Below are 27,530 nucleotides of genomic sequence, written 5' to 3' on the forward strand. Positions count from 1 at the left end.
TTAAAGAAGGATGTTTAAGCCTTGAGACAATTGAGACATGGATTGTCAACTTTCCTGTTGATTTAGTGTAAAGGTTCTTACAGCAAGAGACCATGAACAACTCACTGTCTGTGCATCCCTGTTTCCTACATTCCCTTGATATAACCACTGCCCTGACAGAGATAGAATGTTTGTTGTTGCCTATCCAATCGTGTCAAATCAGTAAATCCCATGTGATTTACACAGCCCTTTAAAATCAACAACACGTCACACCGTGCTTTACAGTAACAACACTACAAGAAGGAATGGAACGATAACCTACAAATAGGGCCAAATTAACAGGCTTATACAGTGCCTTCAGAAAGTATTCATACCCCTTGACTTATTCCACATTTTCTTGTGTTACAGTCTGAATTCAAAATGTATCAAATATATTTTTCTCACCCATCTACACACAATACCCCATGACAGAGTGAAAATATGTTTTTAGAAATGATTGCAAATGTATTGAAAATAAAATACAGAAATATCTTATTTTCTGCGGCAGGGACTGGGAGACAGGTAAGGATAGAGGGAACAATAAATGAAGGCAAATACAGGCATACGAGAACCTGTTTCAGAGTGCAAACAATCTTAGACTGGGACAAAGATTTACAGTCCAACAGGACAATGACCCCAAACATACAGCCAAAGCAACGCTGGAATGTGAAAGTCCTTGAGTGGCCCAGCCAAAGTCCAGACTTGAATCCCATCAAGAATCTGTGGAAAGACTTGAAGATGGCTGTTCACCGCCTGTCCCCATCTGACTTAACAGAGCTTGAGAAAATCTGCAAGGAAAAATGGGAGAAAATCCCCAATTCCAGATGTGCAAAGCTGATACAGACATACCAAAGATGACTCAAAGCTGTAATCGCCACCAAAGGTGCTTCTACAAAGTATTGACTCAGGGGTGTGAATACTTATGTAAATTACATGTCTGTATTTCATTTTCAATATATTTGCAAACATAAAAATAAAAAAAACATGTCACTTTGTCAAAATGGGGTATTGTGTATGTAGATGGGTGAGAGAAAAAACATCTAATCCATGGTAAATGCAGGCTGTAATACAAAAAATGTGGAATAAATCAAGAGGTATGAATACTTTAAGGTACTGTAGATGGCACCAGCCCATGCATTATACAGTATAACAGAGCTCTGACTCCCCCTGGTGGCAGCTTGTGGTATGGCTAGGGCACCTTCAGCAGGGGGTTCATTAGTTGCAGACAGTAGCAAAAACGTTTGGTCTGTTGCAAAAACGGGAACAATGGAAAACGTTTTGCAACGAAAACTAGTTTATTTTGGACAAATTCAGGTAGTTCCCCCCCACCATTTGCTTCCGTTTGGTTCAGTAAACGGTTTCCATTGCAATGAGTTTTGCAAAAGGCCAAATATTTTGCTACGGTCTGCGAAATATGATTACACCCCAGGACAAAACTTTGTGAAAGGTTCAGATAGAAACAAGTGGAACAAACATACCTCTAACATCTAGAATAAGAAATCATGTCGGCTCGATTCATGACATTTCTATCTGCACGTAGCCCTGGCTCCTACCTTGAAGCGAATGTTGTTGCTGATGAGGATGTTGCCCTTCATGAACTTGTGCTCGTTGTCCCTGTTCACGGTAACCGCGGGGAAAGCGTGGTAGACGGTGGTGCGCAGGATGCTCACCAGGGACTGGATGCGCGTGTAGGGGTACACGTACGTCGGGTTGGGTTCCATGATGTCACTGGCTGTCAGTCTGGGAGACAAACGAGAGACACATACGTGCCCGTGTTAGGGTCCAAATTCATTCATTGAAAAAAAGGTAATCTACTTTCAAGGTCTTCAAGAAACTGAAAAGCAGAAGCTATTTATATCAAGTGTTTATTTAGAAGAATATTTTTTTTTGTTGCCCTTCCTGAATTGAGTGACTTGAATTGGAATTGAACACAGCAGCAGATTACACAGTTGGCTAAAGTTGTAAAAGGGCCACGCAGCATACTGTATGTGTATACTGAAGAGAAACGTGTTAGCTTGAAGTTAATTTGGATACAAGTGTCTGTTTAATGACTACTGATCTTTACTATCATAAATATAGTATTTGTTTCTTACTTGTCCATCTCCATTTCCCACTCCAGCATTGGCACTCTTCTCAGATGAATGTGGACGTCATAGATGCCCTTATTGCAGAAATCCCCTGTCCACCTGAACACACACACCATCCTGTAAGCACCAACACTGACACAAGTGCACTAAATTGTGAATGTAAGTTCAAATCAATGTACTTTACCATGAGGGTTGTCATAATGGGCAAGCTGTAGGTGATCTCATTGGTTGATTCGATGAGAATGACAGTCAAGCTGATAGTCATCCAGACCACGCCTCCCAGGAAGGCAGCTGCTCCAATTAGAGCAAAGGTCCCGGAATAGATGTCTATACCCAGGTTGCTGTGGCAACAGGACAGCCAAAGGAACCAATCAGGAAGAGCAGTGTCAGGAAGTGAGCATAAAAGCATGCAGAAGACTCTCAGGCTTACTTCTAGCAGTGTCGACTCAAATTGCATTATCTTCTTGTTCCTAGAAACACAAAACTAATCCATGAACCAATAACTATAAAGATAACTTTTTTGGAATAAGCAGCCAGTTAAGATAACTCTCTCCCACAGACATCCTAGTGTGACACATAGCAGTCATTACCCTCAGTTGAGCATAACTGAAAATACCCAAGTCTGACAAAGCCGAGGAAGAAGTAGAAGTGGGCTGAAGAGAGAGAAACTCATAGAGCGGGAGAGAGAGAGGGAAACTCATAGAGCGGGAGAGAGAGAGGCGGTGAGAGAACATGTCCAGTCAGCAGATTCCCTCTCAGAGGATGTCATCTCTAAAAAGTTGCATTTGTAAGCATTTTTCACTTTCCAAGTGATAGACACTCCATGAGAAGAGCCAAAACTATACTTTATAAATACTGGCGCTGGGAAAGTAGGTAAGAGATTTCCAAACCAACAGATTTCAAATCATATAAACCAGAGAAGTATATAGCTACATGTATATGACTCTGATATACACCATGACCATTCATAGACCTTTTGCTATGAGACGGTTGGCCTTCCATATTTGAGTACAGATTATCTGAACGCTGGGTTTACATTTCGAGAACATTTGATTGTGAGAACGTTGGCCTAGCATTTCTAGAACATTATCAGAACGTTGTCCTTACATATTGAGGAGGTTGGCCACCAGGTGTCCGAAAGCGCCACCACAGAGCAGTGAGGGAACAAAGAGGCCACTGGGCAACCGACACACCATACGTCCAGCACGCTAAGAGGAAGCACAGCACAAAGAACACTGTCAGCGTCACAGGGCTGAAAGTACCTACAGAGACAGACAGGAAACACAGTAAATTACACGTCACATGACAAGGAGGGTCAATACAGCAGGGGCTGCACAACTCCAGCCGAGTCCTCAGGGGCCTCAGTCCTGCTGATGTTCTACCTCGTAAAACAACCACAGGAGTAACAGAAAGTGCCAGGGAGAAGAAGAACAAAAAGCTAGCAGAACTGCAGAGTTGTTCACTCCTGAGGATAAATATATAGCAGGCCACAGAGGTGTTCATTATGTTCAGTATAATGATTGACTAAAGTATAGCCATCACACTGAAACAAGCACATTTATATCTTTCAGTGTGTATATGGATAGGGGGTGAGACCAGGGGCCGGGGTGCGAATTACCCGGGAGCTCCCCTTATGCAACAAAAGTCAAACTTTGGGGTGGTCTCTAAATAACGCTAATTGAACCATTCTCCTATGTGTCTACGATCCAAGGATAAATTAGTTTTACAGTGGTAAATATGAAAATAAAAGCTTTCAAATGAAACGAACACCCCCACTTCTCTGTCATGGTTGAAATGATTTCTTTCTACGTGGCTGCACAAACTGTCTCCCTGTCCATGACTGGTACTGTATACAGTGCCTTGCGAAAGTATTCGGCCCCCTTGAACTTTGCGACCTTTTGCCACATTTCAGGCTTCAAACATAAAGATATAAAACTGTATTTTTTTGTGAAGAATCAACAACAAGTGGGACACAATCATGAAGTGGAACGACATTTATTGGATATTTCAAACTTTTTTAACAAATCAAAAACTGAAAAATTGGGCGTGCAAAATTATTCAGCCCCTTTACTTTCAGTGCAGCAAACTCTCTCCAGAAGTTCAGTGAGGATCTCTGAATGATCCAATGTTGACCTAAATGACTAATGATGATAAATACAATCCACCTGTGTGTAATCAAGTCTCCGTATAAATGCACCTGCACTGTGATAGTCTCAGAGGTCCGTTAAAAGCGCAGAGAGCATCATGAAGAACAAGGAACACACCAGGCAGGTCCGAGATACTGTTGTGAAGAAGTTTAAAGCCGGATTTGGATACAAAAATATTTCCCAAGCTTTAAACATCCCAAGGAGCACTGTGCAAGCGATAATATTGAAATGGAAGGAGTATCAGACCACTGCAAATCTACCAAGACCTGGCCGTCCCTCTAAACTTTCAGCTCATACAAGGAGAAGACTGATCAGAGATGCAGCCAAGAGGCCCATGATCACTCTGGATGAACTGCAGAGATCTACAGCTGAGGTGGAAGACTCTGTCCATAGGACAACAATCAGTCGTTATTGCACAAATCTGGACATTATGGAAGAGTGGCAAGAAGAAAGCCATTTCTTAAAGATATCCATAAAAAGTGTCGTTTAAAGTTTGCCACAAGCCACCTGGGAGACACACCAAACATGTGGAAGAAGGTGCTCTGGTCAGATGAAACCAAAATTGAACTTTTTGGCAACAATGCAAAACGTTGTGTTCGGCGTAAAAGCAACACAGCCGAACACACCATCCCCACTGTCAAACATGGTGGTGGCAGCATCATGGTTTGGACCTGCTTTTCTTTAGCAGGGACAGGGAAGATGGTTAAAATTGATGGGAAGATGGATGGAGCCAAATACAGGACCATTCTGGAAGAAAACCTGATGGAGTCTGCAAAAGACCTGAGACTGGGACGGAGATTTGTCTTCCAACAAGACAATGATCCAAAACATAAAGCAAAATCTACAATGGAATGGTTCAAAAATAAACATATCCAGGTGTTAGAATGGCCAAGTCAAAGTCCAGACCTGAATCCAATCGAGAATCTGTGGAAAGAACTGAAAACTGCTGTTCACAAATGCTCTCCATCCAACCTCACTGAGCTCGAGCTGTTTTGCAAGGAGGAATGGGAAAACATTTCAGTCTTTCGATGTGCAAAACTGATAGAGACATACCCCAAGCGACTTACAGCTGTAATCGCAGCAAAAGGTGGCGCTACAAAGTATTAACTTAAGGGGGCTGAATAATTTTGCACGCCCAATTTTTCAGTTTTTGATTTGTTAAAAAAGTTTGAAATATCCAATAAATGTCGTTCCACTTCATGATTGTGTCCCACTTGTTGTTGATTCTTCACAAAAAAATACAGTTTTATATCTTTATGTTTGAAGCCTGAAATGTGGCAAAACGTCGCAAAGTTCAAGGGGGCCGAATACTTTCGCAAGGCACTGTAATTCTATAGCTGGCTCCACAGTCGCGCTGTCCACTCAGTATTGCTGAATTTCAGCCTCAGCTGAGCTCCTTTAAAAACGCATAGATTTTCCTTTGCACTTCCTCATTTGCGCCATTTGTTTGCCATGTGTCCTTGATAAAATAGCCTTTATTCCAATGCATTAGATTTATCCGTTGACTTATAATTGTTTGCTTTTGTCAGTCGGCTGTTTAGAGCGCTCATTGCTTTGTATTTCTGGTATTCGTGTTCTCCGTGCCGTCTGTGGCAAGAAGAAGTAGATAATCTAATATTTTCTTTCCTGGCTCAGCTGATCATGGTCTACAATAACACTAGACAACTAGCCTTCAGCTCGACACCAATGCGCATCCAATCCATTCAACAAGTATATGTTAATGACAGTAGTTGACTTTCGGGTTAGAAGCATTCGATTTTGCAATGGCATAGTTCTACATTATTTTGTATATGTGTACCCTTGACAACAGTTTTCATTGCGAAGCACAATTAACTATTGGGTAGGCATAGTTACACTTACAGTGCACTTTCCGAGACCTCCAAGATCCAGGATTCAGACAGGGTTTAAGTTCAATGTTCGAATTAAATTGTTAAATGCTTAATAATGACAAATAACACGGTCATAAATTTCATCACTGTAAGGAACGGTAGAGTTTTACGTCACATATGTGAAGATTCCAAGCATTCAACTCATGAACTAGGGTGTACACATGTTTTGATTCATCTCATCTAGGTCTATTAAATTGAATGTAGGTTACCTGTTCTGCGTGTGCTCATGTGTGTAAAATTGCCTCGGCTAAGAGGGTAGGCTACTGGCACTGTAGGTCTGGTGGTGGGTAAACGCAGGTTGACCACCTTTTTCTGAAAAATGCATTGAAAGTATAGGGAGAGGTACTCTTTTCACCGCGACCTTTTTTTACTACTACATCACTGGCTACCGGTAGGCCTATTTGAAGTTCATGGTAATTCACATTGTAGCCTAGTCTAGTAAATTGACCGTGAGTGTGTTAGGGTGACCATCCCTGTACACGCACCCAATAGAGACAGCCCTGTTCAAAGAAAACATAGATTAAGCCTGGTCCTGGAACTAAGAAGTACTTTTACATGGAGATTCTTCATTGAGCATGCTGTTTAGTACAGGAGTGGGATACGTTTTGCCCTTCAGATCAAATGGGAGCCTGTCCATAATCTCATTTGTTATGGCCTAAAATAGGGGTCCCCAATTACATTCAGCGATGGGACGAATTTGGCCCACAGGCCGCCTATTGGGACACCCTGATCTAAAATGTCAAACTGATCCTAGGTCAGGTCCTGTATCACCGTCCTGGTGGAAAAGTTGGTGGATGGCCACCTCCTGAGAGTTGAAGAACAGAGTGGCCATGTCGTTGTACGTCTTGTTGGGACAGAATAACTATTTTTACTATTAACTATACTATTACTATTAACTATATATTCTTACCTGTATGCACTGCAAAATGTCTGTCCAGTGTGGGAGCCATTAAAAATGCAAAATTCCACCTCTGAAGGACCTGAGTGTACACTAGACTGGAGGCCTGGAGAGACTGGTAAGGAATATACCAAAGATCACAGCCAAAGTGTTGAAACGTGAAATATTAACACAGTGACTGTGTAATACTGGAGTGGGAGTGTGTTCTGCCAGATTAATTGGTTCATTTACACTAAGCAAGTTGCTACACAGCTCAACCAACTGAGCAGTGGTACTGGGTATGTTGAATTAAGAGAAATGTTGAAACTGGGGTATGTTCAGTGACGTTGCAGATAGAAATGTAATGAGCCGAGCTAACCGGATTCTCTATTCTACATGACAGACAATTACATTGGTTTTAAACTATGCACCCTCCTGAACCGCCCCCCTTGTTAGCAGGGTTGGGATCAATTACATTTTAAGTCATTCAACACAGGCGACTAATCTGCCGAAAGATGTCAGAGAGACAATAGAAAACACACAAGACAAACTTTTTAAGGATGGCTTTTGTTTGATTATAGTTTTTTTTAATGATCATGCTGTGTTCCAATATGCTTTCAGTGCTTGTTTCAGGATGATTATGACATTGTTTTATGTTTGTGTCACACCCTGACCATAGTTTGCTTTGTATGTTTCTATGTTTTGGTTGGTCAGGGTGTGATCTGAATGGGCATTCTATGTTACATGTCTAGTTTGTCTAGTTCTATGTTTGGCCTGATATGGTTCTCAATCAGAGGCAGGTGTTAGTCATTGTCTCTGATTGGGAACCATATTTAGGTAGCCTGTTTGGTGTTGGGTTTTGTGGGTGATTGTTCCTGTCTCTGTGTTTGCACCAGATAGGGCTGGTTAGGTTTGCTCACGTTTATTGTTTTGTTAGTCTATTCATGTATAGTTTTCTTTTATTAAATAACCATGAATAGAAACCACGCTGCATTTTGGTCCACCTCTCCTTCACCACAAGAAAACCGTTACAGTTTGTTTATAACTTTCTTTTTTTATATGCTTCACTTTTTTTTTAAACGAAGTTCAGCTCTACCAAACGTACCGGCGCTGTACTGTTGTTGGTTGTGGGGGAGGCCAAGTCGCGACATTCGCCAACGTTATGGACGCCACGAATATCCCCACCGTCGTCACCATGGCGACCAGCAGGCTCTCCAGGACCCTAGAGAGGGAGTAGAGGAAGAATAAGAGATGAAAGATAAATGACACGAATGTGTGTTTCCCAGCAGTTACCTGACAAACTTGGCCTTGGGGTGGACATGTCACCTGCGGTACTTGTCCAGCCTCTTGTTGATGTAATTGAAGAAGGCCGCTAGCAGCCCTCCCACCACCCCCATCAGGATAAAGAAGGCCAGGTCAACCACAGTCCACAGGTGGCACTTCTTATCCCCATCTGAACACTGTGAGAGAGGGGGAGGGAGAGGGATGGACATACATGGAGGTGTAGAACTCAAGTCACTTTATCATCATATGCACACACAGAGCCACATACAAAACACTGTACCCACATCGCAGCTCTGCCACAAAAATGGAAGAGGCAATTACTCAAAAGAGAAAGGAATTCATTGGTTTGTCTGTGTAACCGGTGTGAAATGGCTAGCTAGTTAGCGGGGTGCGCGCTAATAGCGTTTCAAATCGGTGACGTCACTCGCTCTGAGACCTTGAAGTAGTTGTTTCCCTTGCTCGGCAAGGGCCGCTGCTTTTGTGGAGCGATAGGTAACAATGCTTCGTTGGAGGCAGTTGTTGAGGTCCCTGGTTCGAGCCCAGGTCGGGGCGAGGAGAGGGACGGAAGCAACACTGTTACATTTGCCTCCAATGAAAAGCCATGCCAGGCTTAAAATGACTACTAGAAAATCGTTAAAAAGGGTGAGAGGTTTGACAACTATTGAAGAGTCAGACCGGTGCAGACTGCCACGAGTGAACATAACCAATAGATCATATTTTTTGTTACTGTCCTTCGCTGGCTCGGTTTTGGAGCCAGGTCCAGTAGTGGTTAAGTCAATGTCTGTGTTCAGATGAACCTACAAATAGTACTGTTAGAGCTGAAAAAGACCAATCAATCAATGGGAAATTATACACTTAGGTAAAGTATTTCTTTTTAGGGCAATCTTGGTAGAACTGCTACAAATAGAGAGGTTCAAGACAGTAATCACAGTAAAATACACTAGTTAAAATATCACAGACATCACAGTAAAGTACCAAACATAAGGAACGAATTCCTAATATTGAATTGCACCCTCTTTTGCCCTCAGAAAATCCTCAATTCCTCGGGGCATGGACTCTACAAGGTGTCGAAAGCATTCCACAGGGATGCTGGGCCATGTTGACTCCAATGCTTCCCACAGTTGTGTCAAGTTGGCTTGATGTCCTTTGGGTGGTGGACCATTCTTGATACACACAGGAAACTGCTAAGTGTGAAAAGCCCAGCAGTGTTGCAGTTTTTAAACACACTCCGGTGCGCCTGGCACCTACTACCATACCCCATTTAAAGGCACTTAAATCTTTTGTCTTGCCCATTCACCCTCTGAATGGCACACATACACAATCCATGTCTCAATTGTCCCAAGTCTTAAATATCCTTCTTTAACCTGTCTCATCCCCTTCATCTACACGAGAGGTCCAAAAGGTAGTTTGTGAGTTACCAGTAGCTCACAGCCTATCTGTGCGTAGCTCGCAAAGCAATTCTGAAAGTACGCTACATGCAATTTCTTCATGCGTTCCATCACAAACTGTCAGAAACATAAAGCTCCCGTATCCAATCAATTTGACAGTGTTGTAGTGAAGAGTAAATGTAAATCTGGAGTTTTTTCCCACAACAGTTTACGCACCTTCTGGGGAAAACACATTGGAAGTACAGATGAAGTTGGAAGTTTAAATACATTAAAACTCGTTTTTCAACCACTCCACAAATGTATTGTTAACAAACTATAGTTTTAGCAAGTCGGTTAGGACATCTACTTTGTGCATGACACAAGTCATTTTTCCAACAATTGTTTACAGACAGATTATTTCACTTATAATTCACTGTATCACAATTCCAGTGGGTCAGAAGTTTACATACACTAAGTTGACTGTGCCTTTTAACAGCTTGGAAAATTCCAGAAAATGACGTCATGGCTTTAGAAGCTTCTGATAGGCTAATTGACATCATTTGAGTCAATTGGAGGTGTACCTGTGGATGTATTTCAAGGCCTACCTTCAAACTTGATTGATATCATGGAAAAATCCAAAGAAATCAGCCAAGACCTCAGACTTCCACAAGTCCGGTTCATCCTTGGGAGACATTTCCAAATGCCTGAAGGTACCACGTTCATCTATACAAACAATAGTACGCAAGTATAAACACCATGGGACCACGCAGCCGTCATACTGCTCAGGAAGAAGACGCAATCTGTCTCCTAGAGGTTAACGTACTTTGGTGCAAAAAGTGCAAATCAATCCCAGAACAACAGCAAAGGACCTTGTGAAGATGCTGGAGGAAACAGGTACAAAAGTATCTATATTCACAGTAAAAACGAGTAATATATAGACATAACCTGATAGGCACCTCAGCAAGGAAGAAGGCACTGCTCCAAAACTGCCATAAAAAAAGCCAGACTACGGTTTGCAACTGCACATGGGGAAAGATACTTTTTGGGGAAATGTCCTCTGGTCTGATGAAACAAAAATAGAACTGTTTGAGCCATAATGACCATCGTTATGTTTGGAGGAAAAGGGGGAGATTTGGAAGTCGAAGAACACCATCCCAACCGTGAAGCACGAGGGTTGGCAGCATCATGTTGTGGGGTTGCTTTGCTGCAGGATGGACTGGTGCACTTCACAAAATAGATGGCATCATGAGGAAGAAAAATTATGTGGATATATTGAAGCAACATCCCAAGACATCAGTTTGGAAGTTAAAGCTTGTTGCAAATGGGTCTTCCAAATGGACAATGACCCCAAGCATACTAACAAAGTTGTGGCAAAATGGCTTAAGGACAACAAAGTCAAGGTATTGGAGTGGCCATCACAAAGCCCTGACCTCAATCCTATAGAACATTTGTGGGAAGAACTGAAAAGTGTGTGCAATTCTGACTCAGTTACACCAGCTCTGTCAGGAGGAATGGGCCAAAATTCACCCAACTTATTGTGGGAAGCTTGTGGAAGGCTACCCGAAACGTTTGACCCAAGCTATAAAACAATTTAAAGGCAATGCTACCAAATACTAATTGAGTGTATGTAAATTTCTGACCCACTAGCAATGTGATAAAAGAAATAAAAGCTGAAGTTAATCACTCTACTACTATTCTGACATTTCACATTCTTAAAATAAAGTGGTGAATCTAACTGGCCTAAGACAGGGAATTTTTACTAGGATTAAATGTCAGGAATTGCAAAAAAAAGTTTAAATGTATTTGGCTAAGGTATATGTAAACTTCCGACTTCAACTGTATATCCCAGGACAAATTAGCTAGCAACAACAAGCTAGCTAAAATGGACAAGTTAGCTAGCAACTGCAAACTAGCTAGCTAAATTGCCACAAATGTTATGCTTTTCGACCTGTAACCAAATTAATATAATTGGTTGAGTTTTTTTTTTTATATTTCAGCTTGCGTGTTGTGAACGCATTTGGTGTGGGGGGCCAGAATCAATTTGCGCACGATGTTGCGCGTCCGGTTCGGGCATGGTGTTAGAGTAGCTCTCATGCTAGAAAAGGTTGGAGACCCCTGATCTACACTGATTGAAGAGGACTTAACAAGTGACATCAATAAGGGATCATAGCTTTCCCCTTGTCAGTCTACGGCATGGAAAGAGCAGGTGTTCCTAATGTTTTGTGCACTCGGTTTATAAGGATGTATTGCAAAAGGAAATAGTAAAATGGTAGTGTCCTGGGAGAAATAATATAATGGTAGTGCATTGGGAAAGATATGTTAGTCTGTGGACATGGAATTAAGATTGGAGTGATTAGTTGATTGGACGATACACTTTAAGTCCAGTGTGATTAGGAAAAAATGTTTATATACATAACGGTAACTGCAAAAATAAAAGGAAACACCAACATAGTGTCTTAATAGGGCGTTGGGCCACCACAAGCCAGACCAGCTTCAATGCACCTCGTCATAGATTCTACAAGCGTCTGGAACTCCATTGGAGGGATGCGACACCATTCTTCCACGAGACATCCCATAATTTGTTTTAATGATGGTGGTGGAAAATGCTGTTTCAGGCACTGCTGCAGGAGTGTTCATTTGGGCTGAGATCTGGTGACTGAGATGGCCATGGCATATGGTTCACATCGTTTTCATGCTCAGCAAATGATTCAGTGACCACTCATGCCCTGTGGATGGGGGTATTGTCCACCTATGGGGGCAAAGCCATGGTAGCCAAAATAACCTGAACAAAAATATAAACGCAAAATGTAAAGTGTTGGTTCCATGTTTCAAGAGCTGAAATAACAGATCCCACAAATGTGTTTACATCCCTGTTCGTGAGCATTTCTTCTTTGCCAAGATAATCCATTCAACAGGTGTGGCATATCAAGAAGCTGATTAAACAGCATGATCATTACACAGGTGCACCTTGTGCTGGGGACAAAAGGCAACTCTAAAATGTGCGGTTGTCACTCAACACAATGCCACAGATGTCTCAAATTTTGAGGGAGCGTGCAATTGGCATGCTGATGGCAGGAATGTCCGCCAGAGCTGTAAATTAATATTTATTTCTCTACCATAAGCCGCCTCCAACATTGTTTTAGAGAATTTGGCGTTGTGTGGGCAAGTGGTTTGTAATGTCAACATTGTGAACAGAGTGCCCCATGGTGGCGGTGGGGTTATGGTATGGGCAGGCATAAGCTACGGACAACTAACACAATAGCGATACTGTGACGAGATCCTGGAAGCCCATTGTCATGCCATTCATCCGCCTCCATCACCTCATGTTTCAGCATGATCATGCATTGCTCCATGTCACAAGGATATGTGCACAATTCCTGGAACCTGAATATGTCCCAGTTCTTCCATGACCAACATACTTACCAGACATGGCGTCACCCATTGAGCATGTTTGGGATGCTCTGGATTGACGTGTACAACAGCATGTTCCTGTTCCCGACAATATCCAGCAACTTTTCCCAGCCATTGAAAAGGAGTGGGACAACATTCCACAGGCCACAATAAACAGCCTGACTGATCAATTCTATGTGAAGGAGATGTGTCGCGCTGCATGAGGCAAATTGTGTTTACACCTGATAATGACTGGTTTCCTGATCCACTCGCCTACTTTTATTTTTTAAGGTATGTGTGATCAACAGATGCATAGCTGTATTCCCAGGCATGTGAAATCAAAGTAGGGCCTAATTAATTTTTCCATTGACTGATTTCCTTATATGAACTGTAACTCTGTAAAATCTTTGAAATTGTTGCATTTATGTTTTTGTTTAGTATAATAGACTAGTATAATAGAATGAAACCTAAGCAAATGATGGGATGCACCTGTGTGGAAGCACCTACTTTCGATATACATTGTATCCCTCATTTCCAATAGTGTTTCCATTATTTTGACAGTTATCTGTATAGTATACAGTATTTTTAATTGTAATGTTTCCCACCAAGTCTTCCAATTAGTGTGTGTGTGTGTGTCACACACAGTACCAGTCAAAAGTTTGGACACATCTACTCATTCAAGGGTGTTTCTTTATTTGTACTATTTTCTACATTGTAAAATAACTGTGAAGACATCAAAACTATGAAATAACAAATATGGAATCATGTAGTAACCAAAAAAGTGTTAAACTTATACAAATATATTTGGGATTCTTCAAAAGTAGCCACCATTTACCTTAATGCCAAGAGTGTGTAAAGCTGTCATCATCTCAACCAGCTTCACCTGGAATGTTTTTCCAACAGTCTTGAAGGAGTTCCCACATATGCTGAGCACTTGGTGGCTCCTTTTCCTTCACTCTGCGGTCAAACTCATCCCAAACCGTCTCAATTGGTTTGAGGTCAGGTGATGGTGGAGGCCAGGATGCAGCACTCCATCACGCTCTTGGTCAAATAGCCCTTATACCGCCTGGAGGTGTGCTTTGGGTCATTGTCCTGTTGAAAAGCAAATGATAGTCCAACTAAGCGCAAACCAGATGGGATGGCAAATCGCTGCAGAATGCTGTGGTAGCCATGCTGGTTAAGAGTGCCTTGAATTCTAAATAAATCACCAACAGTGTCAACAGCAAAGCACCCCCCTACACCATCACAACACCTCCATGATTCATGAAGCTCGTGTTTCTTTGCCCAAGCAAGTCTCTTCTTGTTATTGGTGTCTTTTAGTGGTTTCTTTGCAGCAATTGGACCATGAAGGCCTGGTTCACGCAGTCTCCTCTGAAAAGTTGTTGAGATGTGTCTGTTACTTGAACTCTATGAAGCATTTATTTGGGCTGCAATTTCTAAGGCTGGTAACTCTAACTTATCCTCTGCAGCAGGGGTAACTTTGGGTCTTCCTTTCATAGCTTGTCTTCACTATTATTCTACAAAGTAGAAAATAGTACAAATAAAGAAATCCTTGAATGAGGTGTCAACTTATGCATTCGGAAAGTATTCAGACCCCTTTTCTGTTACGTTAGTCTTATTTCAAAATGGATTGAGATTTTTTTTCACCATCAATATACACACAATACCCCATAATGACAAAGCAAAAACAGGTTTTTAGACATTTTTGAAAATGTATTAAAAATAAAATACACCTAATTTACATAACTAATCAGACCATTTCCTATGAGACTTCAAATTGAGCTCAGATGTATCCTGTTTCCATTGATCATCCTTGAGATGTTTCTGCAACTTCAATGGAGTCGACCTGTGCTAAATTCAATTGATTGGACATGATTCGGAAAGGCACAAGCCTGTTTAAGGTTCCACAGTTGACAGTGCATGTCAGAGCATAAACAAAGCCATGAGGACTAAGGAATTGTCCGTAGAGTTCCGAGACAGGATTGCGTCGAGGCTCAGATTTGGGGAAGTGTACCAAAACAATTCTGCAGCATTGAAGGTCCCCAAGAACACAGTGACCTCCATCATTCTAAAATGGAAGAAGTTTGGAACCACCAAGACTCTTCCTAGAGCTGGCCGCCCAGCCAAACTGAGCAATCAGGGGAGAAGGGCCTTGGTCAGAGAGCTGACTAAGAACCCGATGGTCACTCTGACAGAGCTCCAGAGTTACTCTGGAGACAGGAGAACCTTCCAGAAGGAAAACCATATCTGCAACACTCCACAAATCAGGTCTATAATGGTAGAGTAGCCAGACGGAAACCACTCCTCATTAAAATGCACAAATTCTAAAAACCTGTTTTTGCTTTGTCATTATGGGGCAGGGGTATTGTGTGTAGATTGAAGGGAAAAAACTATTTAACCCATTTTAGAATACGGCTGTAACGTAACAAAATGTGGAAAGGGTGAAGGGGTCTGTATACTTTATAAATGCACTGCTTATATAAATATATAACAACAATTTCTAAGATTTTACTGAGTTACAGTTCATATAAAGAAATCAGTCAACTGAAATAAATTAATTTGGCCCTAATCTATGGATTTCACATGACTGGGCAGGGGTTCAGCCATGGGTGGGCCTGGGGGACCATTGGTCCACCCATGGCTGAACCCCTGCCCAAAACAACATTGGAGGCAGCTTATGATAAAGAAATGAACATGCAATTCTCTGTCAACAGCTCTGGTAGACATTCCTGCAGTCAGCATGTCAATTGCATGCTCCCTCATAACTTGAGACATCTGTGGCATTGTGTTGTGACACAACTGCACATTTTTGAGTGGCCTTTTATTGTCCCCAGCATAAGGTGCAACCATGTTATGATCATGCTTATTTGATCAGCTTCTTGATATGCCACACTTGTCAGGTGGATTGATTATCTTGGCAAAGGAAAATTCTCACTAACAGGAATGTAAACCAATTTGTACACAACTTTAGTGAAACAAGCTTTTGGTGCAAATGGAACATTTCATGGATCTTTCATTTCAGCCCATGAAACCTGGGAACAATACTTTACATGTTGTGTTTATATTTTTGTTGAGTAAAGGGGGATAATAAATTATGCAAGTCATTTGATAGACTCCAGTTCTGTCTGCTTGTTTCATAGCGGATCTACAAAAATACCCACATATTACTCTCACACCTCAAATATGAACAAGCAATGTCTGTGCATGTGAATGAGTGCTTGTACCTTGAACTCTCCAAAGCTGAGCAGGCCGGGTAGCTGGAACGAACCCCATTTGTCGTAGTTTATCGCATAGCGAAAGAAGTTAAGGGTTAATGTAGTCGACATGGAGCAGAAGAGCTGAGGGGAGGGAGACACAGGAAGAGAGGGGTACCTCAGAGCAGCAATTGACTTACAATGACTTCAACTAACAGATAAATTGCCTGTGTGTGTACATATGTATGCGTGTCCATCGACCTACCACTTTTCAAGAGAGTGCCTGGTTCCAGAAAGAGGAGCCTTCCTCCAGGCTGAAGAGGGTGCCCCCTATAGGTGCCCCAAACGCAGCAGCCACCCCGGCCGCAGCCCCTACCGACACAAAGTCCCGCTTGTCCCTGTAATAAAGATTAAGCACAGACATTTAACTTATAATGATGAACTACTGCGCTATTAGCACTGTACACTAGTAGAGTGTGTCCCTGTACCGGTCACTGCGGAAGTAGGGGAAGTCCAAGTTGATCTTCTTAAAAGTGATGCTCTGAAACTGAGGTAGGCCGGCTCCCGCGATGGCTTCGCTGTGGATCATTGGACCCTCCTTCCCCACAAACAGACCTGAAGGATCAAACACGTAGTCAGAGGTGGAACAGACGCATTGGTACTGGATTCCTTTTAGTTTAATCCTATAATGGTTGCATCTGGAAAGTCAGGGTCGTATTCATTAGTCCACACCGAAGTAAAATGTTTTGCAACAGAAAACGAAAATGAACCGTTCTATTGGACAAGTTCAGATAGTCTGTTGCAGTCTGTTTGGTGCCTAGTGGATACGACCCAGTTCCATCTATGTTGAAGTACCTCAGACTACGGTGAAGAGGACTCTGACGGCCTTGCAGAGGAAAGTACGTAGTCGGACTATTCCGGGTATCTTTACTCCGTTCAGGTAGCTCTTGATCTCGGGGATTCCCAAGCCTGCAGCTACTGGCTAAATGACACAGGACAGGGATGTTCAGTAGGAGTTGGGACAATTCTAATATGATACCACTAGACAAGCAAATAAAATGTAAAGAACTATCCCACAGTTAGAAAAAAAACAGCCGTTTTGAAAATAAGCGTATTGTCAGAGGGATTATGAGCATGCACATTACTTCTGAAAATGAGGGTTTGGTCAGTACAGGAAGACTACTGATAAGTGCACTTTAGATAAGTGCAAACTCTTTTGAAGTGCACTATAGTTTGGTCGTCCCTTTTTAATTGCTCCTGATAACTGCATGCTTTGGTTTAGCGCACGCCATCCCAACAGTCCCAAGACACTGCATTTTTCAGGAGTCGACTGTAATAGCATAACAATAGCATGAAAGGACATGTTAGGTATTTGTGTAGATCGGCCTTACCTCGATGAGGACCAACACACTGGCGATGAAGATGAAGGTCATGTTGAAGGCCAGTAGCTCGAAAAGCGACAGTGTCAGGCAGCCTTTCTCACTGCACTCCTCCACAGCTAGCAAACACTGGCTAAGGAAAAACCCTGTCTGTCACACACCTCACTGCTCTCAACTAACTAATATGTTGATTTGGGAATTATGACTACTGTCATGCATGTTCAATATCAGAAAGGCATGATTAATTAGAAATATTGAAGTTTTTGAGTGAAATATTCCATCTTCCAAAAATAGATACATTTTCCCACCAAGTTGAATTTAAGCTTAGTGAAGAGCCTTACAAAAAAGTCCACGAAAAGGCCCACCTGAAAGAAAAGAAAATAGTGTCAAGAGTTTCATGTGCATTTTATAATGAATGCAGCCATTTGGCAGTAGCACTTGGCATCGTTCATACCTTCGTCATACATTATTTCCAGAGAATGTACAGAGTGTCATTGTTTTTTGCTTACCGGTATGTAAGCTAACCAAAAATCAGCATGTCTGACTCTACATGCAGGATAGAAAATGAAGGCACTTACCAGGCCTACTGAAACTCCAATTGCAAACACCAGCATCCACCTCACAGCTTCATACTTTTGGGCTTTCTAATATGTGATAGGAGTACCCATGTTAGAATAAATGTAAATATAGACCAACTCCTTACAATTGCAATATGCAGTTTGTGGAAATTAACGCAATTAAAAAAAAAAAATGTAATCACTAAGTAACAACTTTGTAACTAACTTAAAACATAAATGTATCACTTAAACAATACCACAGTACAACAGTTAATTTCTTAGTATACCTTAGTGTTCATTCCCTCCAGAACTTCAACAGATGGTTCATTGATGCACCTGTCATAATCCAGGCTCTGCCAAAAGATAGAGAGAGAACCATTTGGAGATCAGTCAGAGTGTGTTTAATTGTATAGAGTCTCTAGTATCTTTATCTGGCGAGACAGATTTCAATAGTACTCTGGCAACAGATGTGGTCAAGAGGTAGCCTGGTTCCAGATCTGTTTGTGCTCTTGCCTACTCCATTGTCAAGCCAACATCTTGATGTTCATCTGCTTCTAAGGGACTTTCTCACCTCATAATCTTTCCTTGGAAGGATCTCATCCTCCTCATCTTGAGTTGCACCAAGAATAGTCTGGAAATGAGATGTTTGAAGAACGTGACATTGACATTAGGCCCTATGCATGAATAATATTTTTTTTTAAACAATGCAGAACTATGTCTGACAAATAAGGTTATTGCAGTACTGCTTTCCAGTCCTCATTAGAAGATAGCTGGCACTTACTACACATAGTGCCACATAAGTAATACCCCCAACAAAGGAGCAAGCTGTTTGCAGAGTTTTCTTCCTGGGTCATCGTGCAAGGCTGTGAATAGTTTGAGGGAAATTAACAGCTAGATGTTTTAACTCTCTTTCAACATACACTTCTTCAGTGTGTTTGACAAGGGCCTCTTAAACAATGAACATCATGATCATACAATGTTTCTTGATAAATGGAATGGGTTGTGCTTGCCAAGCATCAAGATAGTGTAGTGCCAGTGGCTAATAATCAGCCTAGTTTCTAACCACTGTCAAATCATGTTGTTTAGTTTGACTCAGTACACATTTCCTCCAACACATTTATTCAGCCTATTACTATTCCGACAGCAAAATAGCAAACATAGTCTAACTCAATATTTCTTCATTTATCTAGCTATCATACAATACAGCTAGCAAGCTAAACTTCTATTATATAATAATATATGCCATTTTTAACAGATGCGTTTATCCAAAGCGACTAAGTCATGCGTATGAGAACATCACAACAGAAAAGGGTTTAGCTTTCCCCAGCCATGGCGAAGAAGTCAGGACACAGGCTTTTTCTTTTTTTCTTGGAAATCTCGCACAAAATATTATGCAAATTTAGGCATTTAAACACATTATGTAAATTATCTCATACCAGTTCCTCGGGTGTGCGGGTCTCTTCATCCCTGCAGCAGCATTGACAACATAAGCAATTCCCACAGCTCGCCATCTTCGCTGTTGTCTCTTCAGCACCACACCTCCCACAATGTCATGTGAACAAAGACCGGAGGGACTAGTTCACGATTAAGTACTTCGGTGGGTTTTATTGGCAGCTGGCATCCAACGTTATGCAGCATTACCGCCACCTACTGTACTGGAGTGTGGGCCAGAGACAAGGAGAAACTCAAGTCGACCTTCCAGCCACTTTACTCTTAAAAAAAATAACAAAATATTTGAGATAATATCTAATAACGTACTGCTCAATATACTCTTAACTAATTTCCTGTATCCCCTTCTCCCTCATACTAGATCTCAGCATCTCTCTTTCCCTCTGATACGGCCCACATGGTAGCAATACATGTTCCACGGTCTCTGATTCCAGGCAATAATCACACTTTCCTGTTGGATACTTTCCTATCACATTTAAGGTCTTATTCAACCTGATGTGTCCCACCCTTAATCTTGTAAAAATAGCCTCCTCTCTTCTGTCCCTTCCTGCCGTCCTCCCCTCCCGGACTTTCCTCTGTACTTTAAAAAAATCCCTGCACTTAGTATCTCTATTCCACTGTTCCATGTCAGTTTGCAAACAATGTAAAAAATATAAAAACATGTAATTGAGTTAATAAAGCCACACAAACGTGGTCTCTTTTTTGCTTTCTTGAGTAAGGCAGCTCCAAAATGCAGGTGTTTCAGCCTAGCTCAGTGCTTTCTGTGGTGATGGGGCTAGCCAGTCTAGGTAGCCATTTGATTAGATGTCTTATGGCTTGGGGGTAGAAGCTGTTTAGAAGCCTCTTGGACCTAGACTTGGCGCTCCGGTACCACTTGCCATGCGGTAGCAGAGAGAACAGTCTATGACTAGGGTGGCTGGAGTCCTCTGACACCGCCTGGTATAGAGGTCCTGGATGGCAGGAAGCTTGGCCCCAGTGATGTACTGGGTCGTTCGCACTACCCTCTGTAGTGCCTTGTCTTCGGAGGCCGAGCAGTTGCCATACCAGTGATGCAACCCGCCAGGATGCTCTCGATGGTGCATTTTGAGGATCTGAGGAGCCATGCCAAATCTTCTCAGAACACCACACGGCGTTCAATGTGCCTCACTCTAATCATTTGGTCTATTTTCATCTCTTCATTTCGCCTACTGTTCTAACTTGGTGGTGCACAAATAGCCTATAATCTGTTTTAGAGCCAGGTTTTGCAGTGGTAAGGTGTTGTGACTCTGCTGTTGGGACAGCTTTATGTAGGCCTTAACAGCTTGTGGGCACCGTTATAGTGCAATGAATGTATTGTTTAGTGTTGTGTTGTGTTGTGTAGTGGCTTTGCTGGCATGCATCCCACTTTTTTTTTGCGCCACCAAGATTCATGCTAAAATCGCCACTGTCCAATGTCTTAAGTAGTTAAACACTACTCCAACCTCGTGAAAGTGGCAAACTGACGTTTTCAGAAGCAGTTTCTGCCTACCTTCATGCTCATTCTGCTGGTTTTGACTATCCTGCTGCTGGATCAGCCTACCTGTCAATAATGAGTGATTTGGCGCATGCGCACTTGGTCAAAAACACTACATAATTCCAGACAAGACACTACATAATTCCAGACAAGACACTACATACATAATTCCAGACAAGACATTGTTTCCGGTTGCTTGTACATCATTATTTATACCTTTTTTGGAAGTACATACCGGCGTGACGGCAGTAAATGAAGATAATTGCTCAGCCAAACTCCATATTTGGTTAGTAAATTCAAATATTTTGACATTAACGGCTCGATCACACCTGCAGTGCAAAAATGATATGCAACATCTGCTACCATTATTTGTCATTCCATCTATGCACACAATGTGATGCATACGTTCGATAAATCCAACTATGCACCACACATAACGCACTGCAACACAGCATTACATTCGACATGTATGTACCAAAACGTTAAACACTTTCGGTGTGATCGAGGCGTATTTTTTCATAGTCATCGTCTGTCTCCCCCTTTTAGCCGACTAAACTCAACGATTACGATGCAGTTGTGCGATAAGTAGTGTGAGTGGACTGGAGCTCTGACCTCACATAAAATTATATTTTTGTTTTAAAACGTCTTATTTAAGCACCCAAAGATTAGCACACATAACAAAGTTGTGACTCGTGTTTAATTGGGCTATTGTTTGAGCACTGAAATAAAACACCTCATTATGTGATGCCGGAGCTCCAGTACTCCTGTACTTCTCAACTCCATTGTAAATCATGGAGTTTCGTTTAATCGGCTATCTCCCCCTCTGCCCAGGCGCTGGAGCAGGACGAGGAATATAAAACCAGTCGCACGTTGTAGCAGCTCACAAAGCAGGCGAGCCTGTGAGAATATTTAGCTAACGTTACGCCTGCAAAATATTTTGTGGAAGAATTGAGAGAAACGGGTAAGTTAGTTATGCATTTGTTGTGCATGATTGCTCACGTTAACTAGCTAGCTAACATCTTTGTAACGTTAACTGCTTTGTTTATTCTGTTCAGTGGATAACGTTAGCTAGCTAGCTAACAGTAATACATGCTGGCTAGCGTGTCTTTCAGTTTCACATGTTTTCGCGCGCGCGTGTGTGAGTGAGAGAGAACTTCAGTGTGTATGTGCGAGTGAGAGAGCTTACACTGAAGTTCTCTAACTCGTGATAGTTTGACTCCCAAACTTCAAACACTTTTTGGCTGTAGCAGCATGGTGAATCTGGTGCAGAGCGTCGAAGACACATGGCGAACATGCAGCAAAAGCGACTCAAGTGGCGCGAGCAACAGCGGTTGCGAGAGTTCCAAGGAAAGCTCTCGCTCCTCGACGCCGGTGTTGGACACCGACCGCACGGACAGGCTACGGGACAAGATGCGCCACCGGACGGAGTCGGGCGACCACTGGTTTTCCCTCGAGTTCTTCCCCCCTCGCACTGCAAGTGGAGCTGTCAACCTCATCTCTAGGTATGTAGCAGAAGCTTTGGCTTTGGCTTGTTCTAGTAACTCAGCACTTAGTTTTGAGTTTGAAAACTATCACCTGTTGAAATGTATCACCTGCTAGTCAATGCAAATTTCTCTCCCATTTATCCCAATTCAGATTTGATCGCATGGGCTCAGGGGGGCCCCTCTTCATAGACGTTACCTGGCATCCGGCAGGGGACCCGGGTTCGGACAAGGAGACCTCCTCCATGATGATCGCCAGCACAGCGGTCAACTACTGTGGCCTGGAGAGCATCCTGCACCTGACCTGCTGCAACCAGACCAAAGAGAAGATCACTGGGTACCTGAGCAAAGCCAAACGCCTTGGCCTGAAGAACATCATGGCTCTAAGAGGAGGTAGGGCCTTTTTGCATGGACTAGGGTGACATTGTACCCAGACCCAGTTCTAAGGTCGGTTTTCACTTTTATTTTCTTAAAGTGGAACTAACAGTGTTTTAATTACTTTGCAGCTCTGAAACCGACATTCATATCAGTCAAATATATCAAATTTGTTGTTTATGCTACAAAACTGACTTGAGAAATAAAAAATAATGTGGTTCTAGTTTACTCAAAATTTCATGATGTAGAGGAAGGCATTTTTGGCAGAATAGATCGATGCATTTCAATTTCAATGAAATCCGAGCAAGGGTAGCATTCCAGAGGGACATCAGAGACTGTAACGTTCTTTGCTTCACGGAAACATGGCTCACTGGAGAGACGCTATCGGGGGCGGTGCAGCCAGCGGGTTTCTCCACGCATCGCGCCGACAGAAACAAACATCTTTCTGGTAAGAAGAGGGGCGGGGGCGTATGCCTTATGGCTAACGTGACATGGTGTGATGAAAGAAACATACAGGAACTCAAATCCTTCTGTTCACCTGATTTAGAATTCCTCACAATCAAATGTAGACCGCATTATCTACCAAGAGAATTCTCTTCGATTATAATCACAGCCGTATATATCCCCCCCCAAGCAGACACATCGATGGCTCTGAACAAACTTTATTTGACTCTTTGCAAACTGGAATCCATTTATCTGGAGGCTGCATTCATTGTTGCTGGGATTTTAACAAGGCTAATCTGAAAACAAGACTCCCTAAATGTTATCAGCATATCGATTGCGCAACCAGGGGTGGACAAACCTTGGATCATTGTTACTCTAACTTCCGCGACGCATATAAGGCCCTGCCCCGCCCTCCTTTCGGAAAAGCTGACCACGACTCCATTTTGTTGATCCCTGCCTACAGACAGAAACTAAAACAAGAGGCTCCCACGCTGAGGTTTGTCCAACGCTGGTCCGACCAAGCTGACTCCACACTCCAAGACTGCTTCCATCACGTGGACTGGGACATGTTTCGTATTGCGTCAGATAACAATATTGACGAATACGCTGATTCGGTGTGCGAGTTCATTAGAACGTGCGTTGAAGATGTCGTTCCCATAGCAACGATTAAAACATTCCCTAACCAGAAACCGTGGATTGATGGCAGCATTCGCGTGAAACTGAAAGCGCGAACCACTGCTTTTAATCAGGGCAAGGTGACTGGTAACATGACCGAATACAAACAGTGCAGCTATTCCCTCCGAAAGGCTATCAAACAAGCTAAGCGTCAGTACAGAGACAAAGTAGAATCTCAATTCAACGGCTCAGACACAAGAGGCATGTGGCAGGGTCTACAGTCAATCACGGACTACAAGAAGAAATCCAGCCCAGTCACGGACCAGGATGTCCTGCTCCCAGGCAGACTAAATAACTTTTTTGCCCGCTTTGAGGACAATACAGTGCCACTGACACGGCCTGCAACAAAAACATGCAGACTCTCCTTCACTGCAGCCGAGGTGAGTAAGACATTTAAACGTGTTAACCCTCGCAAGGCTGCAGGCCAAGACGGCATCCCCAGCCGCGCCCTCAGAGCATGCGCAGACCAGCTGGCCGGTGTGTTTACGGACATATTCAATCAATCCCTATACCAGTCTGCTGTTCCCACATGCTTCAAGAGGGCCACCATTGTTCCTGTTCCCAAGAAAGCTAAGGTAACTGAGCTAAACGACTACCGCCCCGTAGCACTCACTTCCGTCATCATGAAGTGCTTTGAGAGACTAGTCAAGGACCATATCACCTCCACCCTACCCGACACCCTAGACCCACTCCAATTTGCTTACCGCCCAAATAGGTCCACAGACGATGCAATCTCAACCACACTGCACACTGCCCTAACCCATCTGGACAAGAGGAATACCTACGTGAGAATGCTGTTCATCGACTACAGCTCGGCATTCAACACCATAGTACCCTCCAAGCTCGTCATCAAGCTCGAGACCCTGGGTCTCGACCCCGCCCTGTGCAACTGGGTACTGGACTTCCTGACGGGCCGCCCCCAGGTGGTGAGGGTAGGCAACAACATCTCCACCCCGCTGATCCTCAACACTGGGGCCCCACAAGGGTGCGTTCTGAGCCCTCTCCTGTACTCCCTGTTCACCCACGACTGCGTGGCCACGCACGCCTCCAACTCAATCATCAAGTTTGCGGACGACACAACAGTGGTAGGCTTGATTAGCAACAACGACGAGACGGCCTACAGGGAGGAGGTGAGGGCCCTCGGAGTGTGGTGTCAGGGAAATAACCTCACACTCAACGTCAACAAAACTAAGGAGATGATTGTGGACTTCAGGAAACAGCAGAGGGAACACCCCCCTATCCACATCGATGGAACAGTAGTGGAGAGGGTAGCAAGTTTTAAGTTCCTCGGCATACACATCACAGACAAACTGAATTGGTCCACTCACACAGACAGCATCGTGAAGAAGTCGTAGCAGCGCCTCTTCAACCTCAGGAGGCTGAAGAAATTCGGTTTGTCACCAAAAGCACTCACAAACTTCTACAGATGCACAATCGAGAGCATCCTGGCGGGCTGTATCACCGCCTGGTACGGCAACTGCTCCGCCCATAACCGTAAGGCTCTCCAGAGGGTAGAGGTCTGCACAACGCATCACCGGGGGCAAACTACCTGCCCTCCAGGACACCTACACCACCCGATGTTACAGGAAGGCCATAAAGATCATCAAGGACATCAACCACCCGAGCCACTGCCTGTTCACCCCGCTATCATCCAGAAGGCGAGGTCAGTACAGGTGCATCAAAGCTGGGACCGAGAGACTGAAAAACAGCTTCTATCTCAAGGCCATCAGACTGTTAAACAGCCACCACTAACATTGAGTGGCTGCTGCCAACACACTGACACTGACTCAACTCCAGCCACTTTAATAATGGGAATTGATGGGAAATGATGTAAATATATCACTAGCCACTTTAAACAATGCTACCTTATATAATGTTACTTACCCTACATTATTCATCTCATATGCATACGTATATACTGTACTCTATATCATCGACTGCATCCTTATGTAATACATGTATCACTAGCCACTTTAACTATGCCACTTTGTTTACATACTCACCTCGTATATACTGTACTCGATACCATCTACTGTATCCTGCCTATGCTGCTCTGTACCATCACTCATTCATATATCCTTATGTACATATTCTTTATCCCCTTACACTGTGTATAAGACAGTAGTTTTGGAATTGTTAGTTAGATTACTTGTTGGTTATTACTGCATTGTCGGAACTAGAAGCACAAGCATTTCGCTACACTCGCATTAACATCTGCTAACCATGTGTATGTGACAAATACATTTGATTTGGCATGACAACAAGTCAGTCATAACATGGCAAATAGGCTAAATTATGTATACTGAGCAAAAATATAAATGCAACATGTAAAGTGTTGCTCTCGTGTTTCAGGAGCTGATATAAAAGATTCCAGAAATGTACCATATGCACAGTTTTTTTTATTTCTGTCAAACTTTGTGCACAAATTTATTTACATCTCTGTTAGTGTGCATTTCTCCTTTGCCAAGATAATCCATTCAACTCACAGGTGTGGCATATCAAGAAGCTGATTAAACAGCATGATCATTACACAAATGCACCTTGTGCTTGGGACAATAAAATGCCACTCTAAAATGTGCCGTTTTGTCACACAACACAATGCCACAGATGTCTTCAAGTTTTGAGGGAGGGTGCAATTAGCATGCTGACTGCAGGAATGTCCACCAGAGCTGTTGCCAGAGAATTGAATGTTCATTTCTCTACCATAAGCCACCTCCAACGTTGTTTTAGAGAATTTGGCGGTATGTCCAACCGGCCTCCCAACCGCAGACCATGTATAACCACGCCAGCCCAGGACCTCTACATCTGGCTTCTTCATCTTCCGGATTGTCTGAGACCAGCCACTCGGACAACTAATGAAACTGAGGACTATTTCAATCTGTGATAAAGCCCTTTTTGGGGAAACCTCATTCTGATTGGCAGGTCCTGGTTCCCCAATGGTGGGCCCATGCCCTCCAAGGCCCAGTCATGTGAAATCCATAGATTAGGGCTTGATGAATGTATTTCAGTTGACTGATTTCCTTATGGCTCTCAAATAAGCAAAGAGAAACAAGACATGCAGGTCAGTCAATGTGGAACATTTCAAGAACTTTGAAAGTTTCTTCAAGTGCAGTTGCAAAAACCATCAAGCGCTATGATGAAACTGTCTCTCATGAGGACCGCCACAGGAAAGGAAGACCGTTACCTCTGCTGCAGAGGATAAGTTCATGAGAGATTGCAGCCTAAATGCTTCACATAGTTCAAGTAACAGACACCTCTAAACATCAACTGTTCAAAGGAGACTGCGTGAATCAGGTCTTCATGGTCAAATTGCTGTAAAGAAGCCACTTCTAAAGGACACCAAAAGAAGATACTTACTTGCTTTGGCCAAGAAACACTAGCAATGGATGTTAGACCTGTCCTAAATCTGTCCTTTGGTCTGATGA

General features: G+C 42.9%; 1 protein-coding gene, 1 long non-coding RNA gene and 1 pseudogene across 4 annotated transcripts in view; 2 read left to right on the plus strand and 1 right to left on the minus strand.

Moving 5' to 3' along the window:
* LOC110531190 (H(+)/Cl(-) exchange transporter 6-like) lies at window positions 1-21,274 on the minus strand (annotated as a pseudogene). Its single transcript, XR_016483305.1, has 18 exons — window positions 19,626-21,274; window positions 18,761-18,820; window positions 18,477-18,542; window positions 18,211-18,276; window positions 17,931-17,997; window positions 17,645-17,751; window positions 17,109-17,235; window positions 16,742-16,868; window positions 16,519-16,651; window positions 16,284-16,397; window positions 8,312-8,478; window positions 8,115-8,240; window positions 6,913-7,003; window positions 3,213-3,367; window positions 2,285-2,446; window positions 2,112-2,204; window positions 1,572-1,758; window positions 1-806 (listed from the first exon to the last, which is right to left on the minus strand). The product of XR_016483305.1 is annotated as a H(+)/Cl(-) exchange transporter 6-like (transcript).
* LOC149981256 (uncharacterized) overlaps window positions 1-27,530 on the plus strand; it is a 376,586-nt gene that overhangs the window by 293,454 nt on the left and 55,602 nt on the right. The gene's annotated exons all lie outside the window — the stretch shown is intronic.
* The window catches only part of LOC110532243 (methylenetetrahydrofolate reductase (NADPH)), a 17,719-nt gene continuing 11,418 nt past the window's right edge, over window positions 21,230-27,530 (plus strand). The window contains exons 1-4 of one of the 2 annotated variants that reach the window (XM_036988182.2): window positions 21,230-21,416; window positions 21,962-22,091; window positions 22,378-22,632; window positions 22,766-23,004. In XM_036988182.2, coding sequence (XP_036844077.2) covers window positions 22,382-22,632; window positions 22,766-23,004 — 490 coding nt within the window. In that variant the 5' untranslated portion in view covers window positions 21,230-21,416; window positions 21,962-22,091; window positions 22,378-22,381. The remainder of the gene's footprint in view (window positions 21,417-21,961; window positions 22,092-22,377; window positions 22,633-22,765; window positions 23,005-27,530) is intronic. The other variant, XM_036988183.2, reaches the window with a different exon arrangement.

This window comes from Oncorhynchus mykiss, chromosome 9 (assembly GCF_057628025.1).
Source record: "Oncorhynchus mykiss isolate SJ-2025 chromosome 9, ASM5762802v1, whole genome shotgun sequence".
Classification (NCBI taxonomy): domain Eukaryota; kingdom Metazoa; phylum Chordata; class Actinopteri; order Salmoniformes; family Salmonidae; genus Oncorhynchus; species Oncorhynchus mykiss.